Consider the following 20,822-nt stretch of genomic DNA (forward strand, 5'->3'; position numbering starts at 1 on the left):
TAGGTGATGTCGGAATGATTTAATTTAATCCTATGGTCACGTTAATTTCTTTTAATAGAAGAGAGAGACGGAGCCTTTAATAGTACGGGGATAGTAAAGATTCTGATCATTAACTTATCAATTTACTCTTTGATCTAATATTTTTTAAATAAAAGAAACAAAATATAATTTAACTCATACAACAACTTCGTTCATAATTTTACCTTTTAAATTCTTCTAGATAATCAAAATTTTGGTTTGCCCAATTTAATTAATTTGTTTACGTTTAAAGCTTGAACATTACTTTTCAAATTTTTTTAGTAAAGGCTAAAATTTTTTATTTTTACTTTTGGTTTAAAAAAAAAATTTTACTCCCAAGTCCCAAGAATATTTTTAAAAAACCTCAAACGCATCTTTTATCATTTTTATATAAAAATACTTATTAAAAAAACTTCATCTTTGCTCACTAATTACATTCAAAAACGAGAATGTTGTCCAAATTTACATTTCTGTCATTTTCCACGGCCGACGTCTTCTGGGTCAACGTTGATTTAATTATGGATAAACTATAAAAAATAATCACTTTTATTTGTCTCAGATTACATTTTAGTCACTTATGTTTGAAATGTTACGTTTTAGTCACTTACGTTATCGTTTTATTACGAAGTGACCACTCTATTGTTAAACTCTGTTATCTCCCTAACGCAGACCTATGTGGTAGTCTAAATGAGTTTTAAATGCCAACTTGGATGTCTAGTTGTTGTGATGAAAATAGGTTTTTAATTAAATAAATTTAATTTGGACTGCCATGTAAGACATCCAAGTTGGCATTTAAAACCCATTTGGACTGCCATGTAGGATCACCATTAGGGAGGTAACGAAGCTTAACGGTAAAGTGACCACTTCGTAACAAAACGATAACATAAGTGATTAAAATGTAGCATTTTAAACATAAATGACTAAAATGTAATATGAGTCAAATAAAAGTGACTGTTTTTATAGATTAGCCTTTAATTATTTAGTTTACAAAAACCAAAACTTTACTCTTATAGTCAGGGTCTGTGAACCCTTGGCCAAGCGCTAACACTTGAAAAGCCAGAACTTTTCAAGATCTTGATTATTTTGTTCACTTGTTGAACTCCAAGGGATTTTCTTGGATTTTCCAAGGAATTTTTCGTGTGAGAAGACGACTTCGTTCACTTGATTACTGGGTTTTACTTAGATTTGTGTATTAGCATTTGAATCTATTATCAGCCGCGATGGCATCATCTATTAGTTCTGAACCGTCATTCCAAATTGAAATGCCACCGGATTCCCGATCCGAAGCTGAATTGAGCTTGAACAGGGTTGCTAATAGTTATAGTGATACTCTCCCGAATCGTACCGTCTGGGTCATCAACTCACTTCCGGTCGATTCGGACTTGAGGTCTTTGATGATGGAATACTTTGCCAACTTCGAAAAGACTTTAGAGTACTGTACTGCCCTTAAGGATTGCCTCGAACGTGCTCCAAACAATCACGCAATTATTGAGTCGGCGCTTAAATGTTATGATGAAGAGGACAAATTAGGAGTCGGGACCGTCGAGAAGAATTCCGTTAGGGCCTTGGAGGAACTGAGGAAGTTCAGAGCAGCTGAAGAGCCTTTCGTTAAGAAGTTCCTTGAACTGAAAATAATGGCCCAACAGCGGTACGAATCGATGCAAGAGAAGGTGTGTGCTCGGAAGAAAACGCTCGAAAAGAAAGTGGAATCATGGGAAACATGGAGGAGGGTGTTGGTGGCCTTTTTTGTTGCCGCTTTTATTTCCGTGTTGGTTTTTTCCGTGGTGGCGGTAATCAAATCCGCAAAGCCTGTCATAACAACTTTGGCAGGTGCGTTGACGACTGCTATAGTTCCGTTGGGAACATGGTGCAACAAGTGTTTGAAGCGGAACAAGGAAAAGATAAAGAAGAATAAGAAGTTAACAGCTATAATGGAGATCTATGGTTCTAGTGCAACCACCATATGGATGCATGTTAAACGATTGGAAATTAAGAAAACGTCACTGTCGCGCTCCGTTGATTACGTGCTCACAGAAGGATATACTTTGAAGGTTGGGATGGATAATATCAACAACAAATTGAAACTTGTTACGCCTATCATCACAGATTTGCTTCGAGAGACCAATAACTGTAGCTGTAAATTTGGGACGGTTCAGGAAGAGATTCAGCGGCAGATGATGCTCATGCTCTAGCACATCAACCGGAGAGCGAAGACAACCCCTTGGGTACTCTAGCAATGACATGCCTCACCGTATTTATGGCGTATCGGTTTTACATGCGAAGACAACCCCTTGGGTACTCTAGCAATGACATGCCTCACCGTATTTATGGCGTATCGGTTTTACATTCCGATTTATGTACATTCAGGTTTGTGATTACATATATAATCTAATGATTCTATGGTCCTATGTGATCATGTACATTTGATCCTAAACAGGTGTTGTTGTACATTAGTCTCTTAAAGTGCTACCCTATTCCCCCGAATCTGGTTTTCTTTGGACCGATTTCGGTGATGAATTGGAACTCTTTGTTACCTTGAAAATAAATATTATTACATTGACAAATGCTTTAAATTGGATATGTAGATTCAGCTATGAGAATGCATACATTTATTTATATATGTGTGTGATGCAATGCTGCTATGTTCTTAGTGTTGATTGAATCATTAGCCCCTGATCTCCATGCTTGTTTCCTAGCAGGTGGTGGTGTACTTTAGTCTCTTAAAGTGCTATCCCTATTCCCCCTAATTCGGTTTTTTTGGACCGATTTTGGCGATGAATCGAAACTCTTTGTTACCTTGAAAAAAGTATTATTACATTGACAATTGCTTTAAAATGGATATGTACATTCAGCTGTTAGAATGCATATATTTATTTTTATAAGTGTGTGTGATGCAGTGCTGCTATGTTCTTAGTGTTGATTGAATCATTAGCCCCTGATCTCCATGCTTGTTTACTAGCAGATGTTGTACTTTAGTCTCTTAAAGTGCTATCCCTATTCCCCCTAATCTGGTTTTCTTCGGACCGATTTCGGGGATGAATCAGAACTCTTTGTTACCTTGAAAATAAATATTATTACATTGACAAATGCTTTAAATTGGATATGTAGATTCAGCTGTGAGAATGCATACATTTATTTATATATGTGTGTGATGCAATGCTGCTATGTTCTTAGTGTTGATTGAATCATTAGCCCCCGATCTCCATGCTTGTTTCCTAGCAGGTGTTGGTGTACTTTAGTTTCTTAAAGTGCTATCCCCATTCGCCCTAATCCTGTTTCCTTTGGACCGATTTCGGCGATGAATCGGAACTCTTTGTTACCTTGAAAAAGAATATTATTACATTGACAAATGCTTTAAATTGGATATATACGTTCAGCTGTGAGAATGCATACATTTATTTATATATGCGTGTGATGCAATGTTGCTATGTTATTAGTGTTGATTGAATCATTAGCCCCTCATCTCCAAGCTTGTTTCCTAGCAGGTGTTGTTGTACTTTAGTCTCTTAAAGTGCTATCCCTATTCCCCCGAATCCGGTTTTCTTTGGACCGATTTCGACAATGAATTAGAATTCTTTGTTACCTTAAAAAAATATTATTACATTGACAAATGCTTTAAATTGGATATGCTTGTTTTTTTTTTTCTACATAAGAACAGGAAAAGAAAAAAAAAAATAGGCGTTAACTATGGTCTTAGCGTGCAAAAGTCAAGCATATCTTCCTCCATTAAAACTCGAACCTGTTGAGAGGGAGCGTCAAATATAATAACACTATGCGGGGCATCATGAGCCATGTTAACTAACTGATCCGCACATCTATAGCCTTTGCGAAAAATATGTCTAATTTTCAAAATCCAATCCCCCTTGATGAGTTCCAAGCAATCTTTAACCAAGGCGTAACAAGGATGAGAATCAATCATCATGGACTTAAGAAAATGAACAACCATCGCTGCATCTAGCTGTATTATCAAAGGCAAAAATCCTCTCTCCTTTGCTAGTAATGACCCTTGCCGTATGCCCCATAGCTCCGCTTCAAGGTTATTCGTGACTCCAATGTTGATCACAAACCCCAACATCCAAATCCCTGCAGCATTCCAAATTAACACCCCAGTCGAGGCATGACCATCATCATGCTGTCTAGAGCCATCGGTATTTAACAAAAAGACACCTTTTGGAGGATGTTTCCACTTCACAATCTGACCTGAAGCACCACCTAAACTCACCGAAGAAGAAAACACCAGCCCCGCTTCACGGGCAAGTTTAGTAGCATAAGCAAGAATAGCATCCACACTTGGGGTTTTAGCATTGAAAACTAAATCATTCTTAGCTTTCCAAATACTCCATAACAATAAAGGAAACAAAGGATTCCAATTACGACCATGACTTACCTGGATCTTCTTATTGATGTTGGTGAACAACTAGCCCACCAACTCATGTTTGTCATCAAATTGAACCCCAAATCATCTACGTACACATTTCAAAACACCAACCACAAAAGGGCACCTACAGAATATATGATTGACATTTTCCAAATCCGCTCCACGGAGACGGCAAATAGACTCTATATCAAGTCCCTTTTGACGCAAAACATCGGATGTGTTAAAGCAATTGAAAAGCAGATGCCAAATAAAGAAACGAACTCGTTCAGGCACTAGAAGTTTCCAAACCCATGAACATTTGCGCTTCCAAACATTACTACTGTTAAGATTCGCTAGGCCCCCATAAGCGGACTTTGCGGAAAACAAATCATGATTCTTTCAACCCCAAACACAATGGTCGCCCTCCGCAATAGACATGAATGACAGTGTGGCTCGAATTTCATCAAGCTTGGATTGAGGCAGTAATGAAGTTAAATTATCAAGCTGCCAAGAAGCATTTTGGGTCAAAATCGATTCCACTTTCAAGTTGGTGTCCAGTGTAGCATCCATCCGAGTCACAGCATGTAACAAAGGACTCTCACCCACCCACCAATCGGCATATGACTTGGTCAGTTTTTCATCTCCAATCCGTCACCTTATCCCTTTCCTGATACAATCTCGCATTTGCAACAAATCCCATTATCGGGCAAACCAGGCTTCAATGTGACAGGCTTGTCCAACAGCTTACCGAATCAGGTTAGTTCTTGCTGGCCTAATGATCCCCATCTAAATAATAAACCTCCATTTGATGCATTGGTGCGATGGTCATGGGTTTTGAATTTTGACCTGTGACACTAGCACTTGAAAACCATTTCTGAGTTTTTCTAGCATCTTGCTGAACCTTTGCTTATTTTGTTCATTTCTTTGATTTTGTAGGAATTCTTTTTGTGTGAGAAAACCATATTAGTTCACTTGATTACTGGGTTTTACTTGGATTTGTGGATTATTGAAGCTTATAAAATCATCATACCATTTCTGTGTTAGTACTTGAATCTTTTATCAACCATGATAGCATCATCTAGCTGTCCTGAGCGGTTCCAGTTCGTAGCTGAATCGAGCTTGTACAGGGCAGTTTTTGGACATGGTTCAACTCTTCAGGAACGTATTGATCTTGTCAATGACATACTCGCAGTCGATTCAGACTTGAATTCTTTGGTGAAGGAATACTATGGCAACTTCGAAAAGACTTTTGAGTTATGTACTACCCTTAAGGATTGCCTCGAACGTGCTCGAAACAATCATGGAATTATTGAGTCGGCGGTTAAGTGTTATGATGAAGAGGACAAATTAGAAGTCGGGACCGACGAGAAGAAATCCGTTACGGCCTCGGAGGAACTGAGGAGGTTCAAAGCAGCTGAAGAGCCTTTTGTTGAGTAGTTCCTTGTACTGAAAGGAACGGCCCGTAGGTGGCAGGAATCGATGCAAGGGAAGTTGCGTTGCTTTCATATCTGCTTTCATAATAGAGGGTGTCGGGTGCCTTGAAGCCTGTAGTGACTGCTTTGGCTAGTGTGTTGACGGTTACTATAGTTCCGACCTGGAAAAGGTGCGATCTTCCAAATGATTAAATTAGATGGGTTGAGCTTCATCATTGTGTTGGAAATAAAAACAAAAATAATGATTTATTTTAGTTTTAGTGTTTCTATTATGCTATCATTTAAGATTTGGTTATTTCTATTTTTATTTTTATTTTAAAAATAATAGAAGATATGTGAATTTAATGTTGATTGAACACGGGTAATTGGTGTTTTTGATTGAATATTTAAGGTGTTTCTTAATTTTTACCAGATAAAATTTCGGTCCAATAAAGAGATTTAAATTATAATTAATAAAATTCACTTCAACCGCATGACTCAATCAATTTTAACTTAATTTAATTAATTTATATCAATTTATAAGTCAATTGATTTCTTTCTCTTACTTCGAAGTTGGTGTACTTTATTACAAAAATATCATGAGTAAGTGGTGGAGTTCATTTTTGTACTTCAATTTGATTATTTTAATTCATATACTTTTCAAATTTTGAAATTTTGATCCTGACTAAAACAACAGCCTTGGTTTTCAAAATCAGATTAGTGATTGAACTAGTTAGAACATCGGTTCATTGGTTCGATCGATTTGATTAAAAATCATTAAAATTCATAAAAAAAAATCATTGAACTATGACCCTCATTCTAAATTGGTCTCTAAAGTTCAAAATATTTTAATTACATCCTCAAATTATCAATGTTATATAAATAAGGTACTTCTTTTACTAAAATCGTTAATTTAATTGTTAAATGATACATAAGTTCTTATGTGGCATAATTTAAAATAAAATTTTTAAAGAAAATAGATGAACAAATCTTGATTTTGAGGTCTTCAAAGCTTTTAGAGAAACTATTATTCTCTCTCTCTCAAAATCCGATTTAATGTCTCTATTCAGATCAATATACTCATCAGTTCTACACATTAGGTTGGTTTTATGCCTTCTGAAAATATATTATTATATACTAAATGATATGATTTTAAGTAAGGCGTGTATGGCTTAGAAGACACAACCGATCAGTTCAACAATGCAGTGCACATCACATATGTTTTATAGACATGGCTGATTAAAAGTGTTAAGAAATTCAGTGGCATATAATATTTTGCAATGACATTTACTTTCTCAATTTTCATGACCAAAAGTCTTCAAATAAGGGTGCATTAGGTATATATTCCCTGAAAACCTTGTTTTAAGCATTTTCAGGTTCCCCATATGCATAACATATACACTACCTATGTATAATAATGTATTTGTTATAAGAGATAAGATATTAGTACACAATAACAAAATCGAGTGATAAGATATTATGAAGGCTATTATATTAGAAGTCAAATTGTATTTTGTTCTTTCTATTAAAATGAATAAATTATTCTATATACATTAATTTAAAGAGTAAACTGGTACTTCCTTTAAGACATTTCATTTATGTATATTGTAAAATCACACCATATGAAGTTACCTAATAACAAGAAACAAACTCAACCTCCATGGTAGAAGTAATAGTCAAGGCTTGCTTTGCACTCCTCCAATACATATAAACCGAAACAAAATTCACGTTTTAGTAACTAATTGCCTCCAAGTTGCTAGTTTGGCTATACCCTTGGATCTTTTTAAGGTACCTTATCACTTTCTTTGTAGCTCTCTGGTGGTCTACACTTAGATTACTCAGATTAATTTTGGCTCTACTTTAGTGATCTAGTCAAAGATTATCCAAAGAATAGTTTCGAGAAAAATAACCAATTGATAACCATATTGTACTAAGTACGAGATTCATAAACCATTAAACTACTTGAAATGTTGGGAAGGTGATGACAATAACACTTATACTATTAGCACTCAACCAAAATCTGAAAACGCATCTGATTCATTAATCCGAAATTTAAAATAGGTTATTCATTGCCATTACCTACAACATATATTGTAAATGCCCAATTCTATCCGGCCCACCATAAACCAAATGAAAAAATATTAAAGTCCAATAAAATAAACAGTCCATTTACATCAGGCCCAAATTTACAAGCCCAAAAGAGCCCAAATAAATAAAAAACCTAGAGTCCCAGTGGCCCAAACTATTTCAAAATGCCACGTCAGCATGCTTGCGCCCCAAGGTCTGCCACCGTCATCGTCAACCACCACATGCAAAAAAGAAAAAAGACAGACAAACACGCAAGGGCAACAAGAACAGTAGAAAAAATAGAAAAAATAATAGTGCAAATCGGCTATAAAAAGCCTAAAAAAAGATTGTAAGGGGTTGGTTTTTTGAAATAGAAATCGAACAAAAAAAAAAGATACACGAAAATACATGAAGAAATACTAACAAAAAGCAAATAAAAAACAGAATACAAAAATTTAAAGGTGATTTACTTTTTTTTTTCTTTTTTACAAGTTATAAATAAAAATCGATCACCTGTTGTTTGGTCTTCACACCATTATCATTATCTCTTCCGGTCCGAAGGCTGTCGAATCCCTAGGGGTTCGGCCAAGGCCGCAACAGAGAACGTCGAAAATCGAAAGGTTTTCTCCTATTTCTAGAAGATTGGCTTCGTGTAACACCCCTTACCCGTATTCGACGCTGAAATAGGGTACGAGGCATTACCAGAACACATACACTTGTAAACAGGGTACGAGGCATTACCAGAACACATACACTTGTAAACATATTAAACCGTGTTATAAAATTTCATATAAACTCATCATACATAATTTTTTTCTTGTATCAACATATTAAAGATAATCATACATTTACATGTCATGATACATATCATTCTCTTGCCGTTTCTCTATAAGCATATATCATTCATTTCATTATTTCGATATTTCATGTATTATCATTTTCATGAATTATGCGTACATACCAAGAATAGTTCATTTCAAACTCATGTTATCTCACTTCAAAACTTTGCCCGTTATATCATTTAAATATCATTGGTTACATTTATTTGAGATCAATACCAATAATAATTCATTTCTCAATATTTACAATTCAATTTGGCTTTCATTTGGTAACATCATATACTATTACATTGAGCCTTTATTTATTTCAGGAACAATTAGTTCATACTTTCTATTCACATGGTCATATTTAATTCACATTTTCAAATTATATGCCACAATAACGTTTCCTTTCAATGGCTCGACTGTTTCATTTCGTTCGATAACTTTTCATTTAATTACCTCTATTAATAGACTCGGGCTTTGACGGATACGTGGATTCCAACCAAACACACCAGTACGGCACATTGTGCCTAAAACGGTACATAGTACTTGATCAGTAATCAGTAACGGTAGCAGTAACAGTAACATATTCAACACACAAAGTGCTGAATCTGTAATAGTAACGGTAATAGAATTCGACACACAAAGTGCCGAATCGGTGACAATAACAGTAACAGTATTTGGCGCACAAACTGTTGAATCGGTAACAGTAACAGTAACAGTAATAGTATTCGACACACAAAGTATCGAATCGGTAACAGTAACAGTAGTCAGCACGTAAGTGCCTGATTAGTAAGCCGGCAAAACCCCGTACTCTTCCATATCCTATGGCATGCCAACTATATCCGACTAGCCCGACTAGTTAATAGGGTATTTAATTCACTTTCCAGTACAAATTTTCATCTTAGTTCAGTATCACTTATAATTCCTTATTTCAATCAGTTTCACAGTATTGCAGTAATTCATTACTTCAGTAATTTCACAGTTCAATGCAGTACACATAACAATATTCAGAATTCCATTCATGACATTTTTTCATGCCAAATCATATACCAAACATTCCACACATACATATGCTATGAAACTTTATTTCCCCACATGAGCTTAAACCGTGACCAATAATGCACAAATATAAGCATCATTTCTATTTCAACATTTGTCGATTATAATCGAATATATGACCAATTATACACAATTCATTCATATATATTTCCAATTTTCCTCCTCCTCCTCTCCATTCCACATCCTCAATGTATATAACACGCTTAAACAACATTAACTATATTTTCACTGTTTACTTATATGTAAATTCAAAGTTGTCTATGCGAGTCAGAGTCACTAAATCATTTATATCTCAAGATACAGAGCTCCAAATTAAGATCTGTTAATTTTCCTAGAAACTAAACTCATATATCTTCTTACCATAAAATTTTCAAAATTTTTGGCTTAGCCAACAAGTACAGTTTATTCTTTAAAGTCTCCCCTATTTCACTGTTTAGTAGTTCTGACCTCTCTTCACTAAAAATTAATTATCTCATTGTAGAGAGTTCTGATGATATTCTTGTTTGTTTATCTTGAAAATAAACTCTTTCAGGATTTCAAACATATAAATTATAACTCATAATTATTTTTTACTATTTTAATTATTTTCCAAAGTTAGAACAGGGATTCGAAATCATTCTGACCATGTCTTACTAAAATTCAAATATCTCAAAATATATAACTCTTTTGCTTACGTTGTTTCTTTTATGTGAAAATATACTCATTAAGATTTAATTTCATATATTACTCAACCTCTAATTCAATTTTCACCATTTTTGGTGATTTTTCAAAGTCACACAACTATTGCTGTCCAAAACTATTTTGTTGCTAAATTTACTCTTTCATAATTTCACTTACTCTATTTCACTGATCAAGGTCAATTTCTCATCTTTCTTGATTTATAATAACACATTTAACTTATTTAACATTCATGTTATTCAATATAGTCCAAAAATCATACTTTGGTAAAATTACATTTTTCCCCTAAAGTTTCACAAAATTACAATTTTACCCCTAGGCTCGTAAAATAATTTTTATTCAATTTCCTTACATTTTATGCCTAGCTGAATCATTTTCATAACTACAGCAGTCCACAATTTCCATTAATTCATACACTTACATACAATTCACAGCTTTTTACAAATTAGTCTTTTTAGGCAATTTCACTGAAAATCATCTAGTAAAAGTTGTTTCTCTAATCATAAACATGTATAATCTACCATTAACCATCAAAATACACAAATTTCTAACATGGGTCAAAACCTAGACCTTCATCATATCTCGAATAAATGATAGAAATTGGTAGATCATGTAACAAGAATTTCAAAAACATGAAAATCATTAAAAATGGGGCAAGAACGGACTTACTATGGAGCTTGAAAGCTTGAACCAAACCCTAGCCATGGCTTCCATGACATATTCGGTCAGCCCCCCATGAGAAGATGATGATTTTTGGCCTTATTTTGTCTTTTTAATTCATTTTAATTACCAAATTACCAAAATGCCCCTAACTTAAAAATATCCTATTTCACTTATCTCATGTCTATTTTTGTCCACAATAACCAATGGTCTAATTACCATTTAAGGACCTCCAATTTAAAATTTCATATCAATTGGACATTTCTAACATGTAGAACTCAACTTTTGCACTTTTTATAATTTAGTACTTTTTACTAAATTGAGTGCCCAAACGTCAAAATTTTTTAACAAAATTTTCATGACATCATCCCATGAAATTGTAGACCATAAAAATATAAAAAAATAAAAATTAATTTTTTCTCGTCGAATTTGTGTCCTAAAACCACTATTCCGACTAGGCCCAAAATCGAGCTGTTACACTTCGATTTTGGTAGTTTAAACTCCAAATCAGAGTCCTACGCTAAAAGATGAGTGAGAGAGAGTGTTTGGATTTTTCAAGTCACCGGCGACCGGCGGCCGTCGTGGAATAGTCGTCGGCGATCGGCGGCCATCGTGGAGGCTCGCTGGACCAGTGGCCGGATTTTGGGCTGTTTTTCGGGAGAAAATAAAGATAAAGAGGGTTTGTGTTAAACACTGATGAAATGAAATTTTTCGATTTTTTAAACTTAAATAGGGAATCAAAACGACGTCGTTTTGACATGGGTTCATAAACCCAAAAACAACGTCGTTTTGTGGCGCGACTCGATTACCGACCCGACCCACTTTAGGATCCACGTGTTTTTCATGCGGAGTGTCTATTTGCACCTTTGGTCCTTTCACCTTTTAGGTTATTTACAATGTAGTCCTTTTTACCTTTTAATTTTAGCACTTAATTTTATTTTATTTCATTTTGGTCCTTTGGCCTTTTTGGGAAATAGACACCCAAAACGGCGTTGTTTTGAGGTGCGACCTGAACCACGCAAGATCTGCGTGTTTTCAACAAGGGAGGGTGTAATTTCTACTTTAGTCCTTCCACATTTTCACTATTATTCAATTTTATCCTATTGCTTGATTTTTATTTTTAATTTCCCCGTTTATTTTATTTTTTGTGCAATTTAGTCCCTGGATCACTGTGGTTGTTTTAGGGGATGACACGTGTCCCAGGGTTTGGGATAATTGCCCAGTTGGTCCCTACTTTTTTCGCATGTTTAATTTTAGTCCTTTATTATGATTTTTACCTTTAATTTCGTTTAAATTTCAATTCAGTCCTTTATCCAATTAATTTCATCCTTTTATATTTGTTTTATCTATTTATTTATTTATTTGTTATTCTTTTACTTTTCAAACATTTAAATTTGATATTATTTAAATTTGTTTTATCTATCTATTTATTTATTTATTATTCTTTTACCTTTTAAATGCTTAAATTTAATATCATTTATATTTGTTTTATTTATTTTTTACTTTTTAAAATATTTAAATTTGATATTAGTTATATTTCCTTTTCATTAAGCATTTACATTCTTTCTTTCTTTTTTGCCCTTATTATCATGATTATTATTATTTCATTATTCAATCACAACATGATATCATCGTTATAAATTGAAGTTGCATTTTCATTGTATCTGCTTTATTATTACTCACGAGTATGACTTTTTATTTTATCTTTTTATTTATTTTCTTTATTAATCTATTTATTTATTTATGTCATTTATTTCATTTCTTCACCTCTATTATTTTACCTTATTTTACTAATCATCGTACCCCTTTAAAATACATTTATTCGTTTTACATTATGCCCAAATAAATTAAATATACTTCGTTTTAAAAAGTTATACCTGTTTTATCTAATGCATATAAAATATTCAAAACCAAGGCAATGTTCATTATTTTTGGGATTCGAAGAAATTGTGCTCCTAACTTACGGAGTATGGCATCTTCCTAGAACCAAAGTGATCGAATATCCCATTTAAAATAACAAAAAAAGAGAGATTTAAGTAACAATCAAATGACGTTTATTCTTGATTTCGAGGATTTAAGGTATTGTGTCCTAATTTACGAGACATGATCCTTCATTCTCGATTAACTTACGGGACATGATCCTTCATTCTTGATTAACTTGAAATAAACCCTTTTCATGAAAAGTAATTTAGTTAAGTAATGCCTTAATACAAAAAAGGATCGTGTTTTAAACTCCCTTCGAATTTTTAATTCTCGATACTAAGATATCAAGTAATAAACTAGGTACCAATTTTGGGCGTCACGAGGGTGCTAATCCTTCCTTGTGCGTAACCGACTCCCGAACCCATCTCTTAGATTTTGAAGACCAAAAATCATTATTTTAGTAAATCAAACATTTTATTAAAATAATCAAATTACGAGGTGATCCGATCACACATCATAAAAAAGGATTGATCGCGACTCTATTTGCATATATTTTAAAATCAAAAGTCAAATTTCAAAAAAAGGTTCCTACATATATTAGCCACTACCTTGGTGACTAGTGGTTGAATAGTAACTCAACATTTTATTACTTCGTCCATTGCATTTTCATTTCTTTTTACTCATTGTCGGCATCTACTGTATTTGTTTGTCGTTTAATTTTTTCTAGATTCGATTGTCGAAATACTTTCAAACAGATTTATTTTATTACAATTATATACTTGCAATTATTGAAAAATAATCAACATTAGTTTGAGGTCCATATATACACTACTTTTGCACTGATGATTAATTTGGAGGATGACGTCCATTTGAGATTTAAATTATTTTAATTCAGTAAAAGTATTATGGAGATCATTGAATTAGGAGGCGGATTGCATTTTTCTTCTATACTCAAAAATTCTATTTATTTCTATTGTTAAAAATTAGTTCATATCCATTAAAATGAAATACATATGACACACTACATATCAAGACTTTACCCTCGATTACTGGGTTGAAGCTTCAAGGAATCTTCCAAGTGGCTCCACTCATATGGGATCAGGTTTGAGTGGTGTTATTTCGTGGCCGGGTAAAATTTAAGTTTTACAATTTCAATCAGATTAAATTTATTAATTTAAAGAAAGGTATCCAATTAATTGATTCAAAAATTAATATAAATCGAGAAAAAATAAATTACATGAAATTTTTAATAATTTATTTAATCCAACTAAATGAATTAATTATATTAATACAAAATTATAAATTAATTAACTCACCCACTCCACCACTAATTTGCTAAATACAACATTTCAACAGGATGAGAGACAAAGTGGTGTTCAAATGATTTACGTAACACGTTTAGGTTGTGTTCATTTCCCGCCGACTATGCCTTTTGGAGATTCTTTTTATTTCCACATACAGCAGTGGTCTTTGTTTTTGTTTTAAACAAATGTGTCATAATTACTTCTAAATTAAGAATTTCATTAATATATTTTTACTTCGAAGAATTTTTTATTTTTTACTTTTTAGATTTTAAAATTCATTTCGAACTGATAATTATGTTAAAATTAGGCATGGGAAAAAACTAAAGCCGATAGATTCTGAGTCGACCCGACCTAATAGGATCGGGTCTTTTCCTTGAAATCGGATTTTGGGGTAGGTTAGGTTAGCTTTAGAGAAGGGTTGAGTCAAGTCGGGTTTAGCGTGAAACTGCCTCACTCCATCTTGAAATATTTAAAAAATTACCCTTGTATATTTTTAAATATTAATTAGGTTAAAAAATTCTTAAATTTTATCGCTAGCAACATCATTTACTCACATTTCACACTAGTTTCTTTCCCCTCTCATTTTAATTTTTTTTTTGTCTAAGTCTCCCTCTCATTTTTGTCCTTTTTATTTATGATGAAATATTTTTTTTATACTTAATCATCCCAAGCATGGTTTTTAAATATATATATATATTTGAATTTAATTAACCATCATTTCAAATATAAAGTTTGAACTTGGGTCAGTTCGGATCGGGATCGACTGTACTATTGGTTTTTGAGTTTGGGTTCAGGGTAGGTTAAATTTTTTAAGCTCGAGGTCTAGGCATGGCAGTAGAGTATCAGGTCAGGGTTGGGGTGGGCAAAAATCAATCCCGCCCCACCATGTTGTCATTACTAGTTAAAGTTATGTTGTTAAATTTGAGTTCATTACAACATCCTTTTTTTTAGCTACATTGTTATCAAGTGTATTTCTTTAATTTTAAAATGTCACTCTAATAAATTTAATAAAAAAATAATATTAACAGTTGCACCTAAATTTTAAAATCTTAAAAAATAAATAAAGAGACTAAATTTTTAAAAATAAAAATACATAGATCAGTTTATGGTAAAAAAAAGCTCTCTCCATGTTCTTTGTCGCTGCCTATGGTGGAAGACAAAGCCACCAAGAAAGTTTGCATGCGTAATAATGGTCTCGAGGATGACGATCATTTTGTGGTTGTGGATGAGTAGGATAGTCCCAAAGGAGGGGACAAAAATTTCAAATCGAGATTTTATTTCAAAGACATGTTATTTGAGGTGTCGAGGGATGCTAAATTGTCTTTGCAAGAACAGGATAAAGATGACTTACAATTGATTGAAGGGGATGTATCCATTGGGATAGAGGATGGGCTTCCATCAATTCAATTTTGTGATAGGGTTTATCAAATCCTTTACCAGGGTATGTCTCAAACAGTCGTGGTTAAGCTTTTGGGAAGAAAAATAGGCTTTCAGGCTCTTTCAAATAAAATTTATCATCTTTGGAAGCCATTAATTCCTGTGAAAAATATGGTTTTGGAAAATTATTATTTTATGGTGAAATTCCAAGCGAAAGTTGATTATGTTTAAGCCCTCACAGAAGGACTGTGGATAGTTTTTGGGCAATACTTAACGATTCAACCTTGATCGGAATCTATCTCTACTAGCTAACCATATTCGATGAATGTGGTGGTATAGATTCGCCTCCCAAGTCTCCCGAGATTTTTGTATCGGAAGAGCATTTTAACAAGTATTGGGGAAATGGTTGGATATGTTATTAAACTAGATGATAGTACTGGGAATGCGTAAAGGGTCATTTTGTTTGGATGACAATCCTTCTTGATTTGAATAAGCCTTTAGTATTAAAAATCAAAATCGATGGCCGAATTCAACGCGTAGAATATGATTCTCTTCCTAGTATTTACTTTTCTTCTGGGTGGTATGGGCATTCGTGTGATTCATGCTCATCATTTGTTCTAATGACCCAAAATTCACAAGCATCGAAAAAGTATATTATCGGGCCTCCGTCTTAGTAATCTGAGTCATAAAAAAATTATTTGAAGTAATTATGAGTTTAGTTGAGTGCTTATTAGGTATTAATTGGGTGAATTTAGTTTAATTAAGAGAAATTAGGAAAATGACTAAATTGAACTAGGGTAAAAGTTGAATTATAGATTAATAGAAAATAAAAAGATTAAAATGGCAATTAAGCCATTAACAAGAAATGGGACGGCATAAGTGATAAAATTTTATATATATTATTTTATTATATAATATAATATAATATAATATAATATAATATAATATATTAAATAAACTAAATAGATGATAAATGTATGGTAAAGATTAAAGACAAGTGTAATAGTAATAATTATATAGGTACACTTGTAATAAAAATAAATATATGCTTAAATAATAAGTAAAAGATTTTTTTATATAATATATTATTAGTTAAAATAAAATAAATAAAGTAAAGTAAGTAAAATAAGAAGACAAAGAAACAAGAGAAGAACATAAAAGAAACAGAGAAAGCGACGAAAACAGGGGAAGAAAAAGGGAAAGAAAAGAAAGGGGGGAAATTTAGATTTTGAAGCTTGAAGTTTAATAGGTAAGCTAAATCAAGTCCTTTTCTCATAAATTTGATGTTTTTGGAATCCTAGAGTGAAATACTCTTGGATTTAAGTTGAAAATTTGAAAGTTAATAGATTTTTGAGTAGGGTTTATGTTGAATAAATGATGGAATTGAGGGTTTGTTTGATAGAATTTCTAGTTAGAATTGATAAAAGGATTAAATTGTGAAGTAAGCTATAAGTTTTATGTTGTTGGGACTAAATTGAGAAAAATTGAAATTAGTGAAATATGCTGAAAATTTGGTAGTTAAATTTGAGTTTAGATAAAATTTGAATAGAAATAGAGTGTGAATTAAATTAGAAAAGTAAATAAATTTAGATAGGATTAAATTAGAATTAAAGTATAATTTAGATAGAAATTCTATTATTATTATTATTATTATAAATTAATGTTGTAATTAATAGTGTAAATTATTATTATTTTCAGTAGCTAACAAGGAACTCGAGGCATTGGCACACAAAGGAAATGATAAGGTTATTGAGGAATAATCGAGCAAATTCGGGTTTGTATTACTATAATTCAAATCTCTTTATTAATAATTCTTATATTATAATTAAAATGCATGGTAAGTAAAATTAGGTAAGCAATTGAAATGATAATAGTGAATTGAATTGAATCAAATTGAATTGAATGATGGAAGTATGTGAGTAGTTGAAATGTATCTTGATGGAAAAGTAATTAGTGATTTGAATTTGATTGGAAAATGAATTTAAAATATGAATTAAATAAAGTGAATTAATTTATGAATATGTGTGAATATGTGAATTGTGCATTGATTGAAAAGTGGTTTGAATTGAATTGAAATATGATTATATGTGATTATTTGAAATATGTATTGGTATTAAATTGTTAATTGATTAGAAAGTGGAAAAGTGATCTTGAATTGGAAATGAAAGTGAATTGAGATTTTGAATACCCTATTAACTAGTCAGGCTAAGTTGGATATAGTTGGCATGCCATAGGATTTGGAAGAGTACGGGATTTATCGGCTTTGCCTATCAGGCACTTTATGTGTTGTACATCAGACACTTTATGTGTCGTATCTCAGGCACTTTATGTGTCGTATCAGGCACCTCGTGTGTCATTTCAGGCATTTATATGTCGTATACTGATCAGGTACTATGTACCGTTTTAGGCACAATGTGCCGTATTGGTGTGTTTGGGTTGGAATCCGTGTATCCATCAAAGTCCAGATTGTTAATAGGGTGAATAATTGAAATGAGAAAATCAAATGAATTTGATCGATTGTGGTATTGAATATGAGAAAATTTAAAATTTGCATATTGAAATTGATATTGAAAATGAAAGGCGTGAATTTAATGTTTATGTAGTGATTGAAATTGCTACATGTGATATGTGATTGAGATTGAAGAATAGCTAAAAATTGTATTGTTATTGTTAAATAATGAAAGTTTATGAATTAATTGATATTTAAGAAATCGGATAGTTACATGCTTGGTAATTATAACTCTTTATTGCTATTATAATTTGAATTATGGTAATACCACTGAGTATAAAATACTCAGCGTACGGTTGTTTCCATGCGCAGGTTGAAAAAGGGGTCTGAGTCTCGGTTCAGCATCCAGGTCAATCCCGACTCCTGCATAGAGATTTCGGTGATGTTTTCTTCCTTAAATGAAAGTGGCATGTACATAAGAATTATAATAGTTATTTTGGTATGTTATACAGCTTTGTTGTAAAGTAGGATATTATGTGTTTTGATGATTATATTAGTAAAATGGTAGAAGCCCTTTATGGCATTGGTATCGAATTGAAATGACTTGATTAGTTTTATGAGTTAATTAGAAATGATAATAGGATTTTTATTAATTAAGTTGTTATGTCAATATGTCAAGTAAGATTTAAGTATATAAATGCCTTGATTGAAATACTGGAATTGGGTTGGTTATGTTTTGAAATTTTGCAGGGGGTTTTATGTAAAAATAAGCAGAAATGTTGCCGAAATTTTTATAAAAAAATGAATGAAATCAATTAGTAAAATTTATATGAATTTATGATTTATTTTAATATGTTGGTTATTTATTTAAGAATTATTTGTAAATTGTTTGATATGTCCGGTAATGTCTCGTAACCCTATTTCGACGACGGTTTGGGATTAGAGGGTGTTACATTTGTTTCCGAAGGTCAAAATGATGTTTTAGCAGGGGGATAATGAAAATCATGAAAATCCCGTTATGGCTGAAAGTAAAGAAGTTTCGACAATGTTTGGACTGTGGATGGTTGTTGATTGTCAGAATAGTAAATTCGACAAGAAATAGACGGTAACTCAATAAGATGAAAAGGAGACGGAATTAGTGGGATCTCGGTTCAACATCCTGCAGGATTCAGGGGATTTAAACCAGGGGGTTAATAGGGAATCTAGTATCACTGTTTCAGCTAAATTAAAAGGCTAAAAAATGATAGTGGTTGGAAATGAGATGGCTTGATGTATAAGTAAGAATGGTTGTTTTCGTTTAAAAATGAAGCTTTTTAGTTGCACACGGCAATACCTTTAATTTTATTGTCGACAAGGTTAGGCGGAAGTTGGATTGTTGGAATGCTAGTATGTTGTCAATGGCTAGGCGGGTCACTTTAGCGCAAGCTGCTTTGTTGTTGATACCCAACTATTTTATGCAAACTATGAAGATCTGTCATAGTATTTGCGCAAAAATTGAAAAGATTGCCAGAGGTTTTATCTAGGGGGAGATTAACTCTAGAACCAAGATGTCTTCGGTTAGTTGGGGATATTGCTACCAGCTCTTGTCTTAACCCTTTGGATAACAAATAGAAGCTTATTTGGACTTTGGATGGCCCTCAGTGAGTTCGTCATTTTCTTTGTTTGGTACTCAAGGAACGAATTTTGACTAACACGTAGTGTTGTAAACGTGAAATCGCAACAGATCATTTTTGTGCGATTTGTGGATTAGCTGAGGAATCTTGTATTCACATTTTAAGAGACTGCTACCTAGCATGGGAGGTTTAGAAGCATATTGTAACACCCCTTACCCGAGACCGTTGCCGGAGTCGAGCATGAGGTGTAATCTAACTTAACTTACTAGTTCGGAGCATAAAAATTTGCTTTTAGAATTAATTTTACTATTCAACAAAACTGTCCACCTGCATGACTGTCACTAATTTAATTATAACTCGAGTTACGAAACTCAAAATTTAAATCAGTAAATTTTCTCTAAAACTAGACTCATATATCTTCTTACCATAAAATTTTTAAAATTTTTGGTTTAGCCAATTTGTACAATTTATTCATTGAAGTCTCCCCTGTTTCACTGTCTGACGGTTCTGACCACCACTCACTAAAAATCATTTATCTCAATTTACAGATTTCATATGGTGTTTTTGCTTATTTTTATAGAAAATAGACTCACTAAGGAATATATAAATATAAATTATGACTCATAATTATTTCTGTACAATTTTTAATGAATTTCTAAAGTCAGAACAGAGGACTTCAAAACCCATTCTGACCATGTTTCACTAAAATTCAAATATCTCAAAATATAAAATTCCTTTGCCTACACCGTTTCTTTCATATAAAAATAGACTTGATAAGATTTAATTATATATATCATTCACCCCTAATTAGGGGTGAGCAAAACTCGATTCGACTCGAAAAAATTGAAAAAAAATCAAATTTCGAGTTAAACGAATTGAGTTATTCGAATCAAATCGAATTTTTTTTTCGAATTTCGAGTTTGAATCGAGTTGAGTTTTCGAATTCGAATAACTCGAATAATTCGAATAATTCAAATATCAAACTATAATATTTTACATTTTTACCCTAAACTCCCAAACTTTTTTACTTTTCCCTCAAAACTTTTACTCCTTCCCACTTTCCCCCCAAAACTTTTACTCC

General features: G+C 32.7%; 2 protein-coding genes and 1 long non-coding RNA gene across 3 annotated transcripts; 2 read left to right on the forward strand and 1 right to left on the reverse strand.

The window, feature by feature from the left end:
- Nucleotides 1-1,019: 1,019 nt before the first annotated feature.
- LOC128031882 (UPF0496 protein At2g18630-like) lies at nt 1,020-2,591 on the forward strand. Its single transcript, XM_012614013.2, has one exon. It carries the CDS (start codon nt 1,239-1,241, stop codon nt 2,208-2,210), a length of 972 nt encoding a protein of 323 aa, XP_012469467.1. The 5' UTR covers nt 1,020-1,238; the 3' UTR covers nt 2,211-2,591.
- A 2,141-nt stretch (nt 2,592-4,732) lies between these two features.
- LOC128033711 (UPF0496 protein 1-like) lies at nt 4,733-5,974 on the forward strand. Its single transcript, XM_052621657.1, has 2 exons — nt 4,733-5,131; nt 5,312-5,974. The coding sequence occupies exon 2, from the start codon at nt 5,441-5,443 to the stop codon at nt 5,810-5,812; it is 372 nt and encodes a 123-aa protein (XP_052477617.1). The 5' UTR covers nt 4,733-5,131; nt 5,312-5,440; the 3' UTR covers nt 5,813-5,974.
- Nucleotides 5,975-7,806: 1,832 nt separating this feature from the next.
- On the reverse strand, nt 7,807-11,150 carry LOC128034951 (uncharacterized). The gene is made up of 2 exons (XR_008191317.1): nt 11,085-11,150; nt 7,807-9,205 (listed from the first exon to the last, which is right to left on the reverse strand). It is a non-coding gene; the product is annotated as an uncharacterized LOC128034951 (long non-coding RNA).
- Between the last annotated feature and the right edge of the window lie 9,672 nt (nt 11,151-20,822).

This window comes from Gossypium raimondii, chromosome 2 (assembly GCF_025698545.1).
Source record: "Gossypium raimondii isolate GPD5lz chromosome 2, ASM2569854v1, whole genome shotgun sequence".
Classification (NCBI taxonomy): Eukaryota; Viridiplantae; Streptophyta; class Magnoliopsida; order Malvales; family Malvaceae; genus Gossypium; species Gossypium raimondii.